The 19,786-nt window shown below is 39.2% G+C and overlaps 1 protein-coding gene across 5 annotated transcripts in view; it reads right to left on the bottom strand.

Moving 5' to 3' along the window:
* The window catches only part of setd3 (SET domain containing 3, actin histidine methyltransferase), a 157,096-nt gene that overhangs the window by 127,293 nt on the left and 10,017 nt on the right, over positions 1-19,786 (bottom strand). For all 5 annotated transcript variants that reach the window (XM_063043678.1, XM_063043687.1, XM_063043696.1 and 2 more), the window contains exons 2-4: positions 8,473-8,582; positions 5,448-5,540; positions 2,696-2,844 (exon numbers count right to left, since the gene is read on the bottom strand). In XM_063043678.1, the coding sequence (XP_062899748.1) occupies positions 2,696-2,844; positions 5,448-5,540; positions 8,473-8,578 (348 nt within the window). In that variant the 5' untranslated portion in view covers positions 8,579-8,582. The remainder of the gene's footprint in view (positions 1-2,695; positions 2,845-5,447; positions 5,541-8,472; positions 8,583-19,786) is intronic.

Here is a 19,786-nt window from a genome sequence, read left to right on the forward strand (position 1 = left end):
TTTTCCAGAAGCTTCTTAGATTCACGTGGCATAACAATGCTGCAGAAAAACTATTTCATTGGTTGTTGTGGTGGATGTCTTGTCATCTTTCTAGTTTGAGCTAGTTTTTTTAAACATTGGATGTTCATAACTTTTCTTTGTTTTGCTCTTCACTCTTATTACATTTAATAAATAGCCATAACCACCAACTTTTTTGCCTTGTTCTTGATGGCCAAAGAACCTTTGGATCGCAAATGCACCAGGATCCAAAGTCAGCTTTGACAAGATAACTAGGCTAGGTGGATGAAACTCAAATGATTTCCCTTTCTGGTACTTCGAGTATACTTAAAATCTGACTGATAATTCAATAGCTTCCGTTTATTAAATGCTACACAATGTTGGACATTTTATAAAATAACAAAATTTATGCAAGAAATTCATTTATTTCTAAATGTAACAATGCAATTGTAAGCTACAGAAATACTGTACACAATTTACAACCATTTAGAAAGTTTTGTACTCTTAATTTTTCCTGTACTTCTGCTGGCAGACAGTAAGAGTGTAACTAACAGTGAAACTAGGTAGTGTTACTTTCCCGACAGTTGAACATGGGAAAAGAAAGTTACGTTTTGTCATTCATCTGGTGCACCTGCAAACTCTTCTTAGCTGGTTTCTGGTGGATTATTGCAGATTATCATTGTGACTGCAGTATTGATTCCAAATTACTGCTTTACCTTCAAAGAACTATATAACGCTCAAGTTTATAACTTAAACAATGGTGAAACCACTATTCCTTCTAAGCTACGCAGTAACTGCAACGCTCCCACACATATAGCTTTTGTTACCATGCAACTAGAATTTTTTAAAACATCTTAATACAATTTCAAAGTACACTAATATAATTTTGAAATCTGTATTAATATAATCAACCTTTAAAACGTTTCAGAGCTTCACCATATTTACATTGCCAGTATTTCAAGTTACAACACTGTTACAAATTGTAACAATAAACACAGAATAGAAGTTGGTAGCTCACTGTTAATAAAACATTGGCCTGCTGGATGCCAACACTGTCTAGTCAAAACATTTCACTTTTGCCATTATGCCTGTCAGTTGGTTTAACTGCTTGACATCGTTTGCTTCTGTTGTGGGTTGTGGTACGTGCTTGTTGTGAAAAATTCTATTTCTGACTTTTTTGGTAGGTAATCTTTCCAAAAGAAATCATAATATATAGACATAGAAAACCTACAGCACAATACAGGCCCTTCGGCCCACAACGTTGCAATATAGCAAGAATTAATTAAAAATTGTTAGATCAACAAAAAAAAACATTTAAAGTGCCGCACTGTTTACAGCTCATGTAAAAATTTCCTGTTCAGGGCAATGGTCAGTCTGCACAGCTGTAAAAAAAAAGTTAGCGGGATTGTTGGGTGAAGCAGTTCAAAGGGTGTTTTTCTCCTCTATATGCACTGCATTCAACCATGTGCACAGAAAACGAATATGACGCTACCTATTTGCAATAGGACTGCTAGCAGACGCACAAATTATTCCATGCAGATAGACAATGATGCTCCATATTAGCAGATGAACCTTTTAGTTAAAAGGCCACTGTTCCAATATCTGAAAGATTTTAATTGCTTGATTTTTTTTAAATGGGTGCAGTTGCATCATATACTCAGTGGCCACATAATTAGACACACCAATATTTTCTACTGCTTGAGCCCATCCACTTCAAGGTTCAATGTCTTTTGCGTTTAGAGATGCTCTCCTGTATACCACTATTGTAATGTGTGGTTACTTCAGTTCCTGTTACCTCTGACCTCTCTCATTAACAAGGCGTTTTCCCCCACAGAACTACCACTCACTGGATTTTTTTTGTTTTTTTGCATCATTATATGTAAACTCTAGAGACTGTTGTGCATGAAAACCCCAAGAGATCAGCAGTTCCTGACACTCAAACCTCAATATCTGGCACCAATAATCATTCCACGGTCAAAAATGCCACTTAGTTCACATTTCTTCCCCATTCTGACGTTTGGTCTGAACAAAAACTGAATCTCTTGACCATGTCTGCAGACCTTTAGATATTGAGTTGCTGTCATATAACTAGCTGTTCAGATGTTTGCATTAACGAGCAGAGCAGGGGTACAGGTATACATAATAAAGTGGCCAAGTGTTTAAGGTGTTCGTCTAGTGATTCGAAGGTCGCTTGTTCGAGCCCTGGCTGAGGCAGCGCATGTCCTTGAGCAAGGCACTTAACCACACATTGCTCTGCGACGACACCGGTGCCAAGCTGTATGGGTCCTGTAATGCCCTTCCCTTGGACAACATCGGTGTCGTGGAGAGGGGAGACTTGCAGCATGGGCAACTGCTGTTCTTCCATACAACCTTGCCCAGGCCTGCACCCTGGAAACCTTCCAAGGCGCAAATCCATGGTCTCATGAGACTAATGGATGCCTATATATAAAGTGGCCACTGAGAGTATATCAGAGCCTCGTTTACTATAAAGTACCATAACTGAAGTTGGAGCTCCCTTTGAAAGCATGACAGATGTCATTACAATCTAATATCAAGAGTTATGAGCAGGCATGAAATAATTACAGCTATTTCAAAACTAAAAGTCAACACATGTTAGCAAAGACACTAAAGTCTGCAGGCAAAACTATTGCATAGATAGGATAGCAGATAAAGGAGGTTTTTAAAAAAAAAGGCAAACCTTAATGTCTTTAGTTGCCTTTAAACCATAACCCTCTTCTGGGAAATAAGTAATTTCAAAACCTTCAGTTGAGGCTCCACAGTCAGCCGCCCACTGCAGTAGTTCATCAAAGTGGTTTTCTCTGTTCCCATCAAAGATAACCGATAAACCTAAATTATCACAAATCACAAAGTAACTTAAAATCGTAATAGTTAAGCAAAGGGAAAGCTTATTAACGAGGAAAAACAGCGAGATAAAAACAAAACAAAACTCATCTGGTAATAGGCATTTAAAAAATGCTATAAAAAGGATCACGTAGCTTTGGGTAGACTCACAACTGCACAGTGACAAGTTTGCACAAGAATTACAATATACACAATCCATAAGAATTTGGTGCATCATATTCAATTAACTGAATGCTGGCACCAAATGGTCATGCTGCATAATCTGATGGGAGAAGCACACCAACTGAGTCGTGAATGGCCAACCCTTTACTTTGAGGCTGTCATCGCAGTTCCTAGATTGTTCAGTCTGAGAAAACAGAAGGTCTTGCAGGATGGTTAGAGTTATAATATTTCAAAGAAATTGCCTCTCGGTCTTCAAGTTCACAAGACCATAGCTCCACTTCTTTAAGCCCAATCAATTCGGTTTAAGAATTTCTTGTGAGACACTATCAAAAGCCTTCTGAAAATACAAATACAACACATCAACTGGTTAATCCCCATCTAAGGTGTTACATACAACCGCAACGTCCAAAAGGTTGCCAATCATGACTTCCTTTCATAAATCCATGCTGATTTGCCCTAGTTCTATGATTTTCTAAGTGCAATGTTTATCATTTCCTTAATAATATATTAAACCACATTTTTGCTACACGTCTTGCTTACTATAATTCCTTACTTTCTCTCTACTTCCTTTCTCCATTCCCATCTTTCAATCTGAGGAAACTGTGCTAGAATTAATGAAATTTTTGAATGATGATAACCCGTACATCTACCACAGACCGAGGATACAGGTTATCAGAACCCAGAGAGTTATTACACTGCCATTAATTTCTTCAATAACTTTTTGCTGATTCCTTTATTTTTTAGGTAGTTTATTCATTCGGCAATTGCAATTTTCTATTATTTGCAGATGTGATGACAGGTTCTGAACATTTACACATTTCTTTTTCTGCCATTTCTACATTTCCACAATGCAAAACTTCTTATCTCAGACCTCAGGAGACTCTCATTAACTTCAGCTAATTTTTTCCTCACTTTTTATATACATCTATTCCCCTCCCCCACAAAGCTTGCCTACTCTTATGTTGTATTTTCCGCATTTCTGCTCAGATGCCTTAATCTGCCATTGTGATTTCTGAGAGTTTGCCAATATTCAGACTTCTTGCTCTTGTATTTGAAAATTATTTGTTTTATTTAGATGCAAGACTCCCAGTTTAATTTCTAAGTAAATTATATAAAATTAAATGGAATTATGATCATCATTTACTAAGTGCAGCTTAGTGAATCATCAATTAACACCTTCTTAAACAAGGTTATTCCCTAATTTGTTCCTCAAAATACTGATCCAGAAAATCATCTCTTATAGACGATGGTGCATTTTTCCTCTATTGTATCAATATTACTTTGGTTTGTTCAGCCTTTATGTAGATTTTAATCCCCCAAAATACTGTATTACCATTAAATGTTTGACTTATACTATGCCCTGCATTGCAACTGTTTGGGGGTCTATGGACAACTCCCACCAAACTTCTCCACCCCTCAAAAATAGATGAAATTTTATATTCATCAGCCAGAATCACAGCAAACTCTTGCAATTCATGCACTGACTGAAATTTAATTATACAGAATGTTCCTACCCAACCTAACAAAAAGTAGTCAATGAAAGGACAGAAGCTGGGGGATGTACATTGGAACAAGTGCACTATACTAAAATGTTATTCAACTTACAAACACTTGCCAAGTAAATTCCTAGTCTTGTTCACAAAAAGCAGTATAGCTCTAATACAGTTATAACCACATTCATCTACCCTCAATCAGCATCAGAATGTTGGTCGAGGTCATGTATGAGGTTATTAAGCAGTACCCAATGCACTTGCTAATAACCTTACAGTTGATGCTCATTCTGTGTTCTACCAATATCATTTTGGTCCAAGGATCGTTATAGCCTTGGTCCAAACAGAAATAAACAAACCAAATTTCAGAGCTCAGATGAGAGTAATAGCTTTTGAGATCAAGGCAGCATTATTTTTTTAATGTGACATCAGGAATTTCTGTAAAATTAGTGGACCTTGGTGCTTGGTTGGGGGTTTGGCAAGAGTGAAAAATCACTGACTACAATTGTACCTCATACAAAAGATGGCTGACAAAGCCCATCATCTGTCACCAAAAGATTGCTGTGGGAGCTTTTTAATGCTGTGCTTTAGGCCCATTCTTCCTCATCTACTTTACCAATAACCTTCCTTTCATCACATCAGAAGTATGGGTGCTCATTAATAACTGCATACGCAAGTCACTATCAGATTTTTTTCTCTACTATAATATTACTAATACTGGATCACTTAACTTTATCCAAGTCTATTCTTTCTATTTTTGACTTAATAGCTTAGTGACAGAATGCAGGAAATTAAGCATCCAAATGTGTTCCCATTTTCAATCTGTTCCAATTTTAATGTTACTGGTTAGCAATTGACAGTGACGTGGGGTCAGCCAGAGTTTGAATACATGCATAGAGAACCCATAACACAAAAAAGAAAATTAGCCACCCATACCTTTTTGCTTTTTACGAATTTTCTCAATCAAGCTTCGGATCTGCACATATTCTTCCCACTCCTTTCCCGGTGCAGTGGAAGGATTACTACATTCTTGAAAACAATTAAAAAGTGGAAAAAGTATATTACAAAGCATATCCTGGTTAACGAAACCACTTAAGTGCTTTACCCTGGAGGATGGCATACTGAATTAACAATTCAGCACTTCATTTTCACATCCAATATGAAACTGCCTAAACTGGGTGCCATGACAGCATAGTGGTTAGCACAACACTATTACAGCTCAGGGTGTTAGAGCTCAGAGTTTAATTTCAGTATTCTCTGATTAAAAAAAATTTGTATGTTCTTTCTGTTTATTTGTGAGGATTTCCTCCCAGTCCAAAGATGTACCAGTTAGTAGGTTAATTGGTCATTGCAAATTGTCCTGTGATTAGACTAGGGTTGAATAGGCGGGCTGCTGGGCAGCGCAGCCCCTTGGGCCGGAAGGGTCTGTTGCGCAATGTGCCGTTAAATCAATCAATCAATTAATTAATTAATACCTCCCGTGATTGTTGCTTCCTCTCTTCAAGAGCAAGGAGTTTATCCAGCCTCAAACGTCTGTCCATATATTATAAAAATACCCTTACCGTAGGAATAAACATTCTCAACTTCATTAGAAAACAGTAACCGTTTGTACAGTAAGCTAAATCACAATGGAATTTGAAGGCTGAGAACAAGGCATGTAATTCATTCAGGAGCTTCACTCGGAAACCAGCTGTGATACACCCGACCTGAAAATGACTTGAGTCAGCAAACAGTTCCAGTATAATAAAGGGTTTCTTCTTCTCATTAATGTAGCTTGTTTTGACAAACTCAAGGCATGAGAATGAGACTCGATCTTACCTGTCTATGACTGCTCCTGTAGTGATATAGTTAGACCTACTCCCTTGCCCCAATCTTGTATCTTCTGTAATGTTACACATAAAATCTCACTCTATAATGTTTTCTAACCATAACATAGTGCAAAACTATTCCTTACAATAGCTGTCTTTTTTTTTTGCTTTACCAAAAGTCCATAACCCGGGTACCCAAATCTTGCTGCCTTGGAACAGATTTCTCATTTACCCCATCAACGTTTCTCATAATTTGTCAAATGTTGTTTTAGCCCATTCTGCCACCTTAAAAAAAAGTCTTGAACTCCCATAAACCTCTGATTTGATCAGTATTTTGGCTAACCAAGATGCTATTCCTAATTAATAGCCTTTCCTCCACAGACAATTCTTGTCAAGTAAAACAATAGCTCTTGAATCAATGTGGATAACTTCACTCACCCCAACATGAAGAGTTCCCACAATCTATGTACTCACTTTCAAACACTCGTCTCATTTTCTCGATATTTATTGCTTATTTATTATTATTGTTTGTTTTTTTCCTTTTACTTTTTCCCTTATCTTTTGCACATTGGTCATTTGTCCATCTTGTGGGTTGTTTTTCATTAATTCCGCAGTGTTTCTTGTATTTACTGCAAATGCCCACAAGAAAATGAATCTCAGGGTAGTATTTGGTGACATATATGTACTTTGATAATAAATGTATTTTGAACTTAAGGATCAGAGTCAGAGGAGTACAGCACAGAAACAGGCTCTTTGGCCCATTTGGTCTGTGCTGTACTACTGCCCACTCCCATCAACCTGTACCGGGACCATAGCCCTCCGTACCCCTTTCATCCATGTACCTATCCAAACTTCTCATAAACATTGAAATAGAGCTGGCATGCACCACTTGTGCTGACAGCTCGTTCCACACTCTCATGATTCTCCGAGTGATGAAGTTTCCCCTTATATTCCCCTTAAACCTTTCACCCCTAACCCATGACCTCTGGTTGTAGTCCCACCCAAACTCAGTGGAGAAAGCCTGCTTGTATTTACTCTATCTTTATCTCTCATTATTGTGCATGCCTCTATCAAATCTCCTCTCAATCTTCTATTTCTCATGGAAAAGGCTTGAAGGGCCGAATGGCCTACTCCTGCACCTATTTTCTATTTTCTTAAGTCCTATCCTGTTCAATCATTCTTTATAACTCAGGTCTTGCAATCCCAGCAACATCCTTGTAAATTTTTTCTCTACTCTTTCAAACTTACTTACATTCTTCCTGTAGGTAGGTGACCAAAAGTGCACACAATACTCCAAGTTAGGTCTCACCAATGTCTTCTACAACTTCAACATAACATTCCATCTCCTGTACTCAATACATTGACTTATGAAGGCCAATGTCCCAAAAGCTTTCTTTGCGATTAGGTGACCGATTCTTTCTAATTCGCCACTGTCCTGAGCAGATTTTCCACTGTGTGAAAGAATTTTTTTTTTGTAGATAAAGAGGAATTAAAGAACCACTTATATCCAGTTTCTGTTGCAGTGTATTGTGGTAAATCATCACCTTGCTCGCTCTATTCTCTTCAAATCAGTCTCCTATAATACTATTCACTCCGAACAATTTCAGGATTATTGAAAACTGCAAAATAGCTAGCTTAAATCAAACCAATAAATCTCAATGCTTTGTTAGTACATATGCTGCTCAAACCACCAGAGCATGTGATTGACTCCAGGCGAATTTATAAAGGAATTTGGCAATTGAAAATGGGGACCAAAGGTTATAGAAATATTAACAGTTTATTCAACCGAGGACAAGGGTATAATGACTTCAGAATGTGATTAGGAGGTTGGAGTCAAAATGGGTTGGGAGGTGGGGGGGGGGGCAAGCAAGAGCTAAAGACTTTGCAAGGAATTTGTTTTTTAAAAAAATTAAACTTTGTGAAGCAGATTTTCAAAAGAATATTGCATTTCCAGGATTAGAAACCACTTTGCAAATGTGATCAGAAACAAAAGGGAAAATACCTACAACTGCAGAGATTTTGAAGATGAAATTGAGCAAGATCTAAAATGAGTTCTCAATTCAATCATATCAGCTTTTCACCATGTTGTTCAAAGTGCCTGCCTTGTGAGCAAACAAAGGACCTCGCATTAAATATGCGACCAGCATACTTACTCTGTAACAATTCAGTTATCAGATTCATTACTTCCTTTGTGGAAACAGTGGCTGCAGCCCCACCTCCTCCTGATTTTTGTGTTTTCACTCGACTCTTCTTGCCCATTTTTCTGTCAGAAAATACAGCAGATCAGAATTGCACATTAATTGAGTCTACACATTAAGAAAGCCAGAGGCCGGCAATTATTAAAAGGCTTTCAAGTAACAAGTCCCCTCAGCTTTACACCAAACATTGATAACAGACCCAGCAGGGTCGATTGAATTGAATTCCTCATTAGGGAAAAAAAGTATGTTTTGTGTTTTAAAGTAATTAACATTAAAGGTAAATAAATTTATTGTTGCTTAATTTTTTTTCCCCAATTGGTTCCACAAGATTCTGATCATGGGTGCTGTGGTAGCGTAGCAGTTGCTGTGACGCTATTACAGCTTGGAGTGTGAAGAGTCCAGTGCCATCTGTAAGGACTTCATACGTTCATCTTGTGAGCAAGTGGGTTTCCTCCCACATTTCAAATACCTACAGGTTAATAGGTTAATTGATTATTGTAAATTGTCCTGTGATTAGACTAGGGCTAAATTGGTAGGTTGTTGGATGTCGTGGGTCTTGGGCCAGGAAGGAGGGTGGGAGGGAGGGACAGATAACCTGAAAAATGTTGCTTCTGCTGATAAAAGCCTGAATATTCACTAGAGAATAGATTATCCACAAAGATGAAACTCAAGCATCTTTCCTACTGCGGAGCTCAATAGTTAACCTATCGAACCAGTAGGAATCTTATCTCAAAATTGCATTTGTACTTGTAATATGAATTAATATGTTCCTAACCCTTTAGAGCTCAAGAGGAAATTGTATAAGGTGTAGGATTAATAGAATTCTGAACGCATCAGTAGAGAATGCAAACTGATAAGAGTCGCGTTTAGCACAACCCGACTACAGCTTGGGGCATTACAGTTCGGAGTGCAATCTCGTACCCGCGGTAAAGAGTTTTTCCCTTCGCCCCGTGGAATGCATGAGTTTCCTCTGGGTCCTTTGGTTTCCTCCCACAGTCTCAAGACATACCAGTTGGTAGATTAATTGGTCATTATAAATTGCCCTATGATTAAGTTAGGGTTAAACTAGAGTTTGTTGGGGATTACTGTCAGCACAGCTCAAAGGGATGGAAACGCCTACTCCGCGCTGTAACTCTAAAATAAAGTAAACTTTTAAAAAAATCTAAAAAGTATCAGTAGGGAGAAATATTGAACAGTGGCAGAGAAGATAGTGCAAAGTGTCCTTGTGGGTAAAAGAAAAAAGAACGATTAGAAGCACACTGCATGTTAATAATCAAAAGTAAATTTAAAACAAATGGAACATCTCAAACACAAGCAAAATCATAACTTGCGCTCAGCAACTGCACACTGGGAAGCTTGGAGCGGTTCTGATTTGGAAGCAGGAATCAATGGGTTGTTAAACAGGCCTCAATGGGACAGGTAAAGAAGCAAAATCTGTAAACTAAATTTGAGCTGGAGCACAGGACACAACCTATCAAAAGCCAACCTTGTTGATGCTAGTTAATTGTAATTCATGTACAAGTCAGCATGTATAATCTTCTAGGTAGACCATATATCTAACAAAAAAAAAATCACTCACAAAATATTTGTGGATCCAAATACAAAGACTATGACTTTGGATTGTTGAGCTAAGGTGGCCAGTGCGATCATGTTTGCTGTTGTGTGCTGGGGCAGCAGGCTGAGGGTAGCAGACACCAACAGAATCAACAAACTCATTCGTAAGGCCAGAGATGTTGTGGGGATGGAACTGGACTCTCTCACGGTGGTGTCTGAAAAGAGGATGCTGTCCAAGTTGCATGCCATCTTGGTCAATGTCTCCCATCCACTACGTAATGTACTGGTTGGGCACAGGAGTACATTCAGCCAGAGACTCATTCCACCGAGATGCAACACAGAGCGTCATAGGAAGTCATTCCTGCCTCTGGCCATCAAACTTTACAACTCCTCCCTTGGAGGGTCAGACACCCTGAGCCAATAGGCTGGTTCTGGACTTATTTCCTGGCATAATTTACATATTACTATTTAATTATTTATAGTTTCATTACTATTTAATTATTTATGGTGCAACTGTAACCAATTTCCCCTGGGATCAATAAAGTATGACTATGACTAATAAGCCAAGTGAATTCCTTTGTCCATTTATCAGAAAAGAAACAGATTTGGAGAATTTGGCAAGTTCAGAAGCATCGATATAAAGGGAGGGGGCTACTTACTTGAGCAAGTCTAGTACTTTGTCCAAATGCCTCCTATTCTTAAAGACACAAAAGAAAATTGGAACAACTTCCAAAAAAAAATCACACTGATGGATAGTGTAATTAGGCACTCTGAACAGGGAAACACTAAATCCAGCAGTTTAACTGTGCAACAGTAAATCATTCAATCTGTGATCAACTTACACTGCTAAAAATCAAAGGTATTAAATGGACTAAAAAAAACATCTATATTAGCAGTTCCCAAAGATTAAGGCCAATGCTGTAAATAATAACAGCTTTTACAGCCTAGAGATGGCCTATTTCAGCACAAAGCAGTAACCACCGTGGTTACTGCAGATGCCCCGGAGGGGAAAGAGAATAATAGTTTTGAAATGAAACTATCTTAGTATAAAAATATTCCCCCCCCCCCAACAATTGTTACATAAAAAGAATTGTTCAGAGTAGTATTAAAACTAATCTGACAGATCTCTGAGGGCGGAATCCCACTCCGTGCTTGGAGTGGAACCCAAGATTACCATTAATCGTACAACTACTGTTGGTGGCAGTGTCAGTCAGTGCCACACAGGAAAAGAAAATCATGTTGCTGCTTCAGGACTAACTGTGAAATACACAATACTAGCAATTTTAAATAGATTGTCAGCAAATTTTGCAATCAAACCAGGAGCAGAATTACGCTATTCAGGCCTTGGAGCCTACCCTGCCATTCGATCATGGCTGATTCATTTTCCCCACTCAACCCCTTCTCCCTTCAACCTTTGACACACTCACTAATCAAGAATTTTTCAGCTTCTGGTTTAAATATATCAAGTGCTGCAACAAAACTGAATGGGTTCCTATAATTTAAGATCAAATGATTTCTTCCAAGTGATAATAAGGTAGAAGGGGCAGAGATTTTCATTTTAAAAATCTACTATATGCTTATCTTAGTGTTTGTGTAAATTGGTGAAATAACTGGCCACTGAACTTCCAATCCCAAAAACCAACATGACAATAGCATATAACTTGTATAACATACGTAATGCAATAAAATATACTGGAAGATGCCTCCAAAATTCTTGAAAGTCTATAAGGAGATACAACCAAATCCACACTAGATTTTGTATGAAGTAGAAAGTTGCAATCTGATGGCATTTGAACCAGAGGAGCCTAGAGGTACAAGTGTGTGGAGGGACCTTGAGGTCCAAGTCCATACTGCAGCTTCCCCGACAGTTCATGGGTGGCAAAGGTGGCACACGGCACGCTTTAGTCAAGGAGATGAGTTCAAGAGTCGGGAAGTTATGTTGCATCTTTATAAAACTCTAGTTAGTATTCTGGCATTTTGGTCACACATTATAGGATGTTGAGGCTTTGGAGAGGGTGCAGAAGACGCTTAACTGGTGGGCAGACTTGCATTGTTTTCTCTGGTGTGGGGCAGCACGAGGGAAAAATCTAATAAAGGTTTATATGATCATGAGAGGCAAAGATAGAGCAGACAGCCAGTATCTTTTTCCCGGGGTTGAAATGTCTAATACCAGAGGGCATACATTTAAATTGAGATGGGGCAAATTATATATATACACACACACACACACACACACACACATACACACACACACACACAAATGCCTACATTAATTGCAAGCATAATTCTCCCACTGTGTTGGCGCGTGGCCAGGTGGTTAAGGTGTTGGTCTAGTGATTTGAAGATCGAGCCTCAGCTGAGGCAGCGTGTGTGTCCTTGAGCAAGACACTTAACCACACATTGCTCTGCGACGACACCAGTGCTAAGCTGTATCGGCCCTAGTGCCCCTCCCTTGGACAACATTGGTGGTGTGGAGAGGGGAGACTTGCAGCATGGGCAACTGCCGGTCTTCCATACAACCTTGCCCAGGCCTGCGCCCTGGAAACCTTCCAAGGCGCAAATCATGGTCTCATGAGACTATACTATACTTAATTCTTAATTCCCCCATCCACAAGTTTTGGATATTTAAGCAGATGAACAACAATCAAAGTTGCAAAGTCCAACCACCCTGCCCAAGATTGCTTCCAAAGTTCTTTAGTTCCACTATTACACAAGTTTTCTATTCTCTCAAAATTGCTTGCTTTTGCCGGATTAAATGCCTTACTGATTTAGATAACGAATTAAATCCTTTCACAAACTATTAACAGCATCTTCCTTGGTTGCCGTACTCACTTTGGTACTTTGTAACTATTCTCTGGTACTATATATACAGGGAAGATCAAGAAATTTAAATTATATCCAAACACAAGAATTTTTCCGTCAGTAATTATGTGCTTGGATCTGATCATAAACTTTAATTGCTTAAATTTACTTGTAGCATACAATGTATTGCAAATCAGAAAAGAAATCTTGACAGCCAGAGAAAAACGCTGAATCATTTGCAGGCCACAGCAAATCTTGGCACCTCAATCAAAACTTACATTTTTAAAGATGATTGAGAGTTGGAGTCACTGAAGAGCAAAAATCTGGGCTGTTACTCCAGTGTTAGAGAAGAAGTCATGCACTACTAAATATAGTTTTGATGTGGAAAGGACTTTTCCAATAGAAGGAGCGTCTAGGACCAGAGGGCACAACCTCAGAATACAAGGACATCATTTTAGAACATAGATGAGGAGGAATTTCTTCAGCTAGAAGGCAGAGAATCTGTACAATTCTGTCCAAATGGCTGCGGAGGCCAAGTCATTGGGTATATTTAAAGCAGAGGTTCCTGATTAGTAAGGGAATCAAAGATTAAGGGAAGGACAATAAATGGCCAAATTTGCTCATGTGTCTTATGGTCATATGTTTTCTTTCCAATGAGAGGTTTCATGGAGGCTCAATATTCATTTTCAGGAGAATATGAAGCTCCAAAAGCATCATTTCAAAAACTGGGGGTGTTACTCCTATTGTTCCAGCAAGCACTTACCTCCAACCAATATCCAACAGGAGATCTGATCATGACCAGATTTCTCTTTGTGAGAACTTGCTTGGGCACAAATTGACTGTTGCAGCAGTGCTTTGGAAGTAGTTTACTGACTTTTTTGTTTGAAGTCCAGAGGTTACAAAGATACCATACAAATTTAAACATTCATATGTGCATTTGCTTAGAGGCTGAGGTCCAAGCTATCAACTTCATTGAAGCATGCCAAAGTAAGGGCCTTGCACTGAACATCCATGGACTTCTTGTAGAGCCAGAAAAATGGTGAATAGAATTTAAACTGCATTTCAGAAAAAAATATTTGAGAGGAAGTACCATACATATATACAGAAAGGTGCTGGAAGAGGGCCAGTAATATCATAAAGGATCCCATCCACCCTGCACATAGACTGTTTGTCCTTCTCCTATCAAGGAAAAGGATCTGTAGCATCCATGACAGGAACACCAGACTGAAAAAGAGTTACTTTCTCCAAGCAGTAAGGGCGAACAACAACTCCACCTACTAACGCCATCACCACTCTATTATTTTCCAGCATCACCGTATGTATAGCCTAGCATCATTTTATTGACATACAATCAACGTATACAAGCTATCTTATGTATTTACATTTGTGTGTCTTATTATTATTGTATCCTTTATCTTTTGTGGGTTTTTGAGCTGCATCGGATCTGGAGTAACAATTATTTCGTTCTCCTTTACACTTGTGTACAGGAAATGACATTAAACAATCTTGAAAATAGCTTATCAGATTGCCCAACAAGAACCCACACCCTTGCCAAGCATCACCTATTTCACCTTGGGTAGAAGTTAAAAATCCAGTATGGATCTCATCTCTCACCTTTGATCCCAAGAACTGAACAGGAAGCTGGATATTTTTGATCTCAAAGAACTGCTGAAGATTGTATAGAGCTCTGGTCACATTACATAAGGATATGACTGAACCAGAGGACACAGCACAGATTTACAACAATACTGCCAGTTAGAGAAGTTGAGTCATGTCAAAAAAATTGATTGAATTGGGGCCTTTTCTTTTAGAAAAGAGGAAGTGGAAAGTTATTTAACTGAGATGGATAAAGTTACGACAGTTACAGGATGAATTTCCTTTAACGGAGGATCACCATCAAGAGTACAGTTCTAAAGCAATTGAAGAGTGAAGCAGAGTTGAGGAATTGCTTTTCTAAAACCAAAGGTGTAGTGACTAAGCATGACAGGATGGTGAAAGAAAAATCCTCAACACATTTAAAAAGTACTTCATTCACCATCACCCACAAAGCTATAAACTGAGGCACAGTCAATTTTGTCCAAATAGTTTGACTGGTGTGATTATAATAGATTACCTCGTGATGACTCCTTCTGTGACATACATTTCAATAGTTCCCTGGCTTCCTTTTTATGACCATCTTTAAAGGGGATGATTTGATCAAATGGATTTTGATCATCCCATGCAGCGATTGCCTATTATTTTGTCAAGAAAATTACAACCTTGCAAAATACTTTCAGACATTTTTGTAGTTAAAACTATTACTCAAGTACAAAATTCTGTCTCACTGTTTGATCATGCACAAGCTCGGGCAGTACAATTAGGTTGAAACAAGACAATGTCAGACTTTCCAGTGGAATGTGGAAACCTATTTTAAAGCACAATTTTCCCCAGGCACAGAAAAGACAATAACTTGCTGCTGGATATGGCTACGCTTGTATTGTGGGATAAACTTTAATAAAACTGTGGGAAAGAAATGAATGCTTACTGTATATTAGTGATGATAATATGCTGAAGTTAGCAGGAATATTCATTCCTGAAAGATAGAAAGAAAATAATCTCTGTAAATTAACAGTTGAGTCTTAAAAAGCTGCAAGTGTTGCTTTTCAGTACACCTGGAGTGTTCTATTGTGGAGAGTATGTTCAAACATGTTCAATATTTCTTCAAAGACACTTCAACTTCTGCTTCAATTTAACACTGTGCAGGAAAGTTTTAAGCTTGCTTCCCCAAAGTTGGTCTGTGGACCCCAGGTTGGGAATCCCTAGCTGGTAAGGTAGCTGATGAAAGATCAGTGACATTAGGGCACTACATATTACAAAAATCACCAAATATTCCAAGGTTCAAGATTGTTTATTGTCATTCTTCAGTACACAAGTCTGCAGATGAATGAAATGATTCAGATCCAATGCAGGATTGAAAAAAAATATAAGCAAATCATATAAAACTTAATGTACAACTAACTGTTGAGTGTGGCTGGATATACACAAGATTAGCTTATATACATGGACTTATTGTATGTCAATATACTGCAGGAGTATCTGAACACAAGATGACTGACAGGAATTGATAAAGTGGCAAAGACCACAAGACTAACAGACAACAGCAGAATTAGGCCATTCCACCATGAGTGATTTATTATCCCTCTTAACCCCATTCAGAATCAGAATCAGATTTATTATCACTGGCAAGTGATGTGGCATTTCGTTAACTTAGCAGCAGCAGTCCAATGTAATACATAATAGGGAAAAAAATAAATGAAAGAAAAATAACAATAAATTACAGTATATGTATATTGAATAGATTAAAAAATAACATGCAAAAACAAATATTGCATATTAAAAAGTGAGGTAGTGTCCAAGGGTTCAATGGCCATTTAGGAAACAAATGGCAGAGGGAAAGAAGCTGTTCCTGAATCGCTGAGTGTGTGCCTTCAGGCTTCTGTACCTCCTAACTTACGTTAACAGTGAGAAAAGGCCCTGTCCTGGGTGCTGGAGGTCCATAATATACGATGCTGCCTTTTTGAGACACAGCTTCCTGAAGATGTTCTTGGTACTTTGTAGGTGAGTCCCCAAGATGGAGCTGACTAGATTTACAACCCTCCGCAGCTTCTTTCAGTCCTGTGCAGTAGCCCCTCCATACCAGACAGCGATGCAGCCTGTCAGAATGCTCTCCATGGTACAACTGTAGAGGTTTTTGAGTGTATTTGTTGACATGTCAAATCTCTTCAAACTCCTAACGAAGTATAGTCACTGTCTTGCCTTCTTTATAACTACATCGATCTGTTGGAACCAGGTTAGATCCGCAGAGATCTTGACACCCAGGAACTTGAAACTGCTCACTTTCTCCACTTTTGATCCCCATAACCTTTTCGCCATAACATATGACGCCTATCTATATGTGCCATGATGTTCAGGATTTGCTGATGATCACTTTCTGATCCTACACATTTCAGGAGCATCTTAACCACATTTGCATTTCTTTTCAAATGTAGTCCTGAACACAAACACCCGCCACCCAGGCTGTGCTCTCTTACCAATGCTGCCATTGGGCAGGGGGTACAGGAGTCTTGGCCCACACCAACAGGTTCAGGAATAGTTATTACCCTTCATCCATCAGGTTCCTGAAGCAGCGTGGATAACTTCAATCAACACTGAACTGATTCCACAACCTATGGACTCACTTTCACAGACTCCACAACTCGACTTCTCAGTATCATTTACATATTTATCTTTGGGTTTTTTTCTGTATTTGTAGATTATCTTCTTTTGCACAGTGGTTGTTTGTCTTTGTGTGTTTCCCCCCCCCCCCCCATTCATGATATTGTATTTCTTTAATCTACTACAAATGCCCACAAGAAAATGAATCTCAGGGTGGTATGTGGTAACATACGTATTTTGATAATAAATTTACTTTGAACAATCTCCTGCCAAACAAGGAAAAGCAGATTAATGGAGAGATGAACAACCTTCTGGAGGAACTCATCGGGCTGAGCACTGGGGGAGGGGCTGCGGGTGGTGAGGGACAGAGGAATTGTCAGTGCTACCGGGATACAACACTAGAGGTTATAGCTTTACTTCTGGTCAAGATGGTGCCAGTGTGCAACGCTCCCACTTTGCTGTCTCCGAGATTCCAGGAAGACAGCGCCCACTTGAATGGTCTCAATGCGAAGATACTTCAAGACGGGGCGCGAGCCAATGTTCGACTCCATTTCACCGGTTAAGATGTCCATTCATCACCAATTAGAGTATCGAAGAAGATTGAGACAGCAAGGCAAATATGGAAAGCGAGCGAGAGTTCAACGCAGACTACTTGCCCTCTAATCGCTGCCGGAGAGGGAGTCTGTGAGCAGCCTGTTGCTTTGTGGCTCACTGTGGCAGGCAGGTAGGCCTCTCTGCACTCATGTGGTCCCTCACTTTCAATGTTGGAGATACCGTCGCATGGTAATGTAGTTCTGCGTTTATGGATTGGACTATTGCGTTTATAGACCGTGGACTTTTTCAGCCTTATGGTTTTTATATACTGTGTTTTTTAATAATTGCCTGTTCCTTTCCTGTTTTTCTGAGGGGAGGGTGCTCGGGGGTTGATGTTCTGTTGGTTCTTTTGCGCAGGGGAGAGAGTATTGGGTGTTGATGATTGTGATACCATTCTTCTTGTATGGGGGGGGGTGGGAGTAGGTTTGATGTTCTGCTCTGAATGACCTTCCTGTTCTGTCTTTGTTTCATGGCCATCTGCAGAAGACAAATTTCAAGTTGTATATGGATACATGCTTTGATGATAAATGAACCTTTGAATTGGAAGAGGAAATCGGAAAGTTTAATGAAAATGTGCAGGATAAGTAGTTTTATTTTTGAACAGAAGAGTTGTGTGGGCCTGGAAACATGAAAAGTGGCAGTGGTATCCGACACAATTGTGGCATTAAGAGAGGCATAACCTTGTCATCGGGTTTGGAGGCTTGTCTGCCTCAACCCAGAGAACTATGTTGGTTAGGGTCTTGTGCTCTGACTCTTGGTAGGGTCACCCATGCCAAACAGGTCAAAGGGTAGAGGCCAGACTAAGGGTGGTCCACCAAATTTGGGGCTTCAGCTCAGGGCTAACAACCCAGACTGGTCAAAAAAAGAAAAAAGAAATTGTTACAGAAACAGCAACAAAGAATCCTTCTGTGTGCAACCAAGGACAGACAAGAGATGGAGGACTTTCATGGCTGTTCTAAACGCCAGTGGCATAATAGGCAGTAATGCAATAATGAAAAGGTAGGCATGGGAACATGCAGGGAGTTGGGGGGGGGAGTGGGGGCATGGATTATGTGCCGGAGATTTAGTATAATTTAGCATCATGATTAGCACTGACATCATGTGCTGAAGGGCCTGTACCTGTGTGGTATTGTTTTAGGTTCTTAAGATTATCCTATGCATGTGTCCGAGGCAAAGCAAAAAGTATGACAATAAATGGTTAAGGTGCAGTTTAAGATTTACGCAGCACATTCAGCTTTCATGACCTGTTTATAAAATCCACAACCATGAAGGAATGTTTGGCAAGCTAGTTTGGTTTGGAGATTGAGAAAAACAGAACTGCATTTCATTATGTCACAATGATGCATTTTGTTTTCACTTGCACCATTCTGTTGCAAGATTAAAAAAAGTGCCCAATAATCTTTAAAATGGAAAGCAACCCTCCTCAAAAAGTTTCTTATTTCAATCGCATTTCTTTATTCTTGTACCAGCTCCCTTGGCTACTGAGCAGCAGCTACTTCACAGCATGGTAATAAAAGCAAAGTATTACAGATAATGGAAACCTTAAAGCACAAATACACAAATCCTGAGCAGGTCAGGCAATATCGTTGGACAGATCAGGACAATTCCTCCATCTGCAAATGCCCAACAACTACAATGCCAGCAATATTTGTTCTATTTTTATGTTAACGATTTTACTTTGAAGAAACCTTTTCATTAATCTTCTGCTTTACTTCTCCTTTTGTACTCCTGCTTGTTACTATAATAGTGTACCGACATTTCCTCTGCACAGAAAGGGTAGAACGAGAGAACACACACTGGTCCTCATCAAGGGATCAGTAGTGGAAAGAATGTGCAATTTCCAGTTTCTTTGTGTCAACATATCTGTGGATCCATCCCAAACCCAACATATCGATGTAGCTACAAACAAGGCTCGACAGTGGCTATATCTCATTAGGAGTCTGAGAAGAATTGGTACGTCACCAAAGACACTCACAAATTTCTACAGCTGTACCATGGAGAGCATTCTAACTGGCTGCATCACCGTCTGGTTGGGGGGTGGGGGCTACTGCACAGGATCAAAATGAGCTGCAGAGAGTTGCAAACTCAGTCAGCTCCATCATGGGCACTAGCCTCCATAGTATCC

The sequence above is a fragment of the Mobula hypostoma genome, chromosome 1 (assembly GCF_963921235.1).
Source record: "Mobula hypostoma chromosome 1, sMobHyp1.1, whole genome shotgun sequence".
Lineage (NCBI taxonomy): Eukaryota > Metazoa > Chordata > Chondrichthyes > Myliobatiformes > Myliobatidae > Mobula > Mobula hypostoma.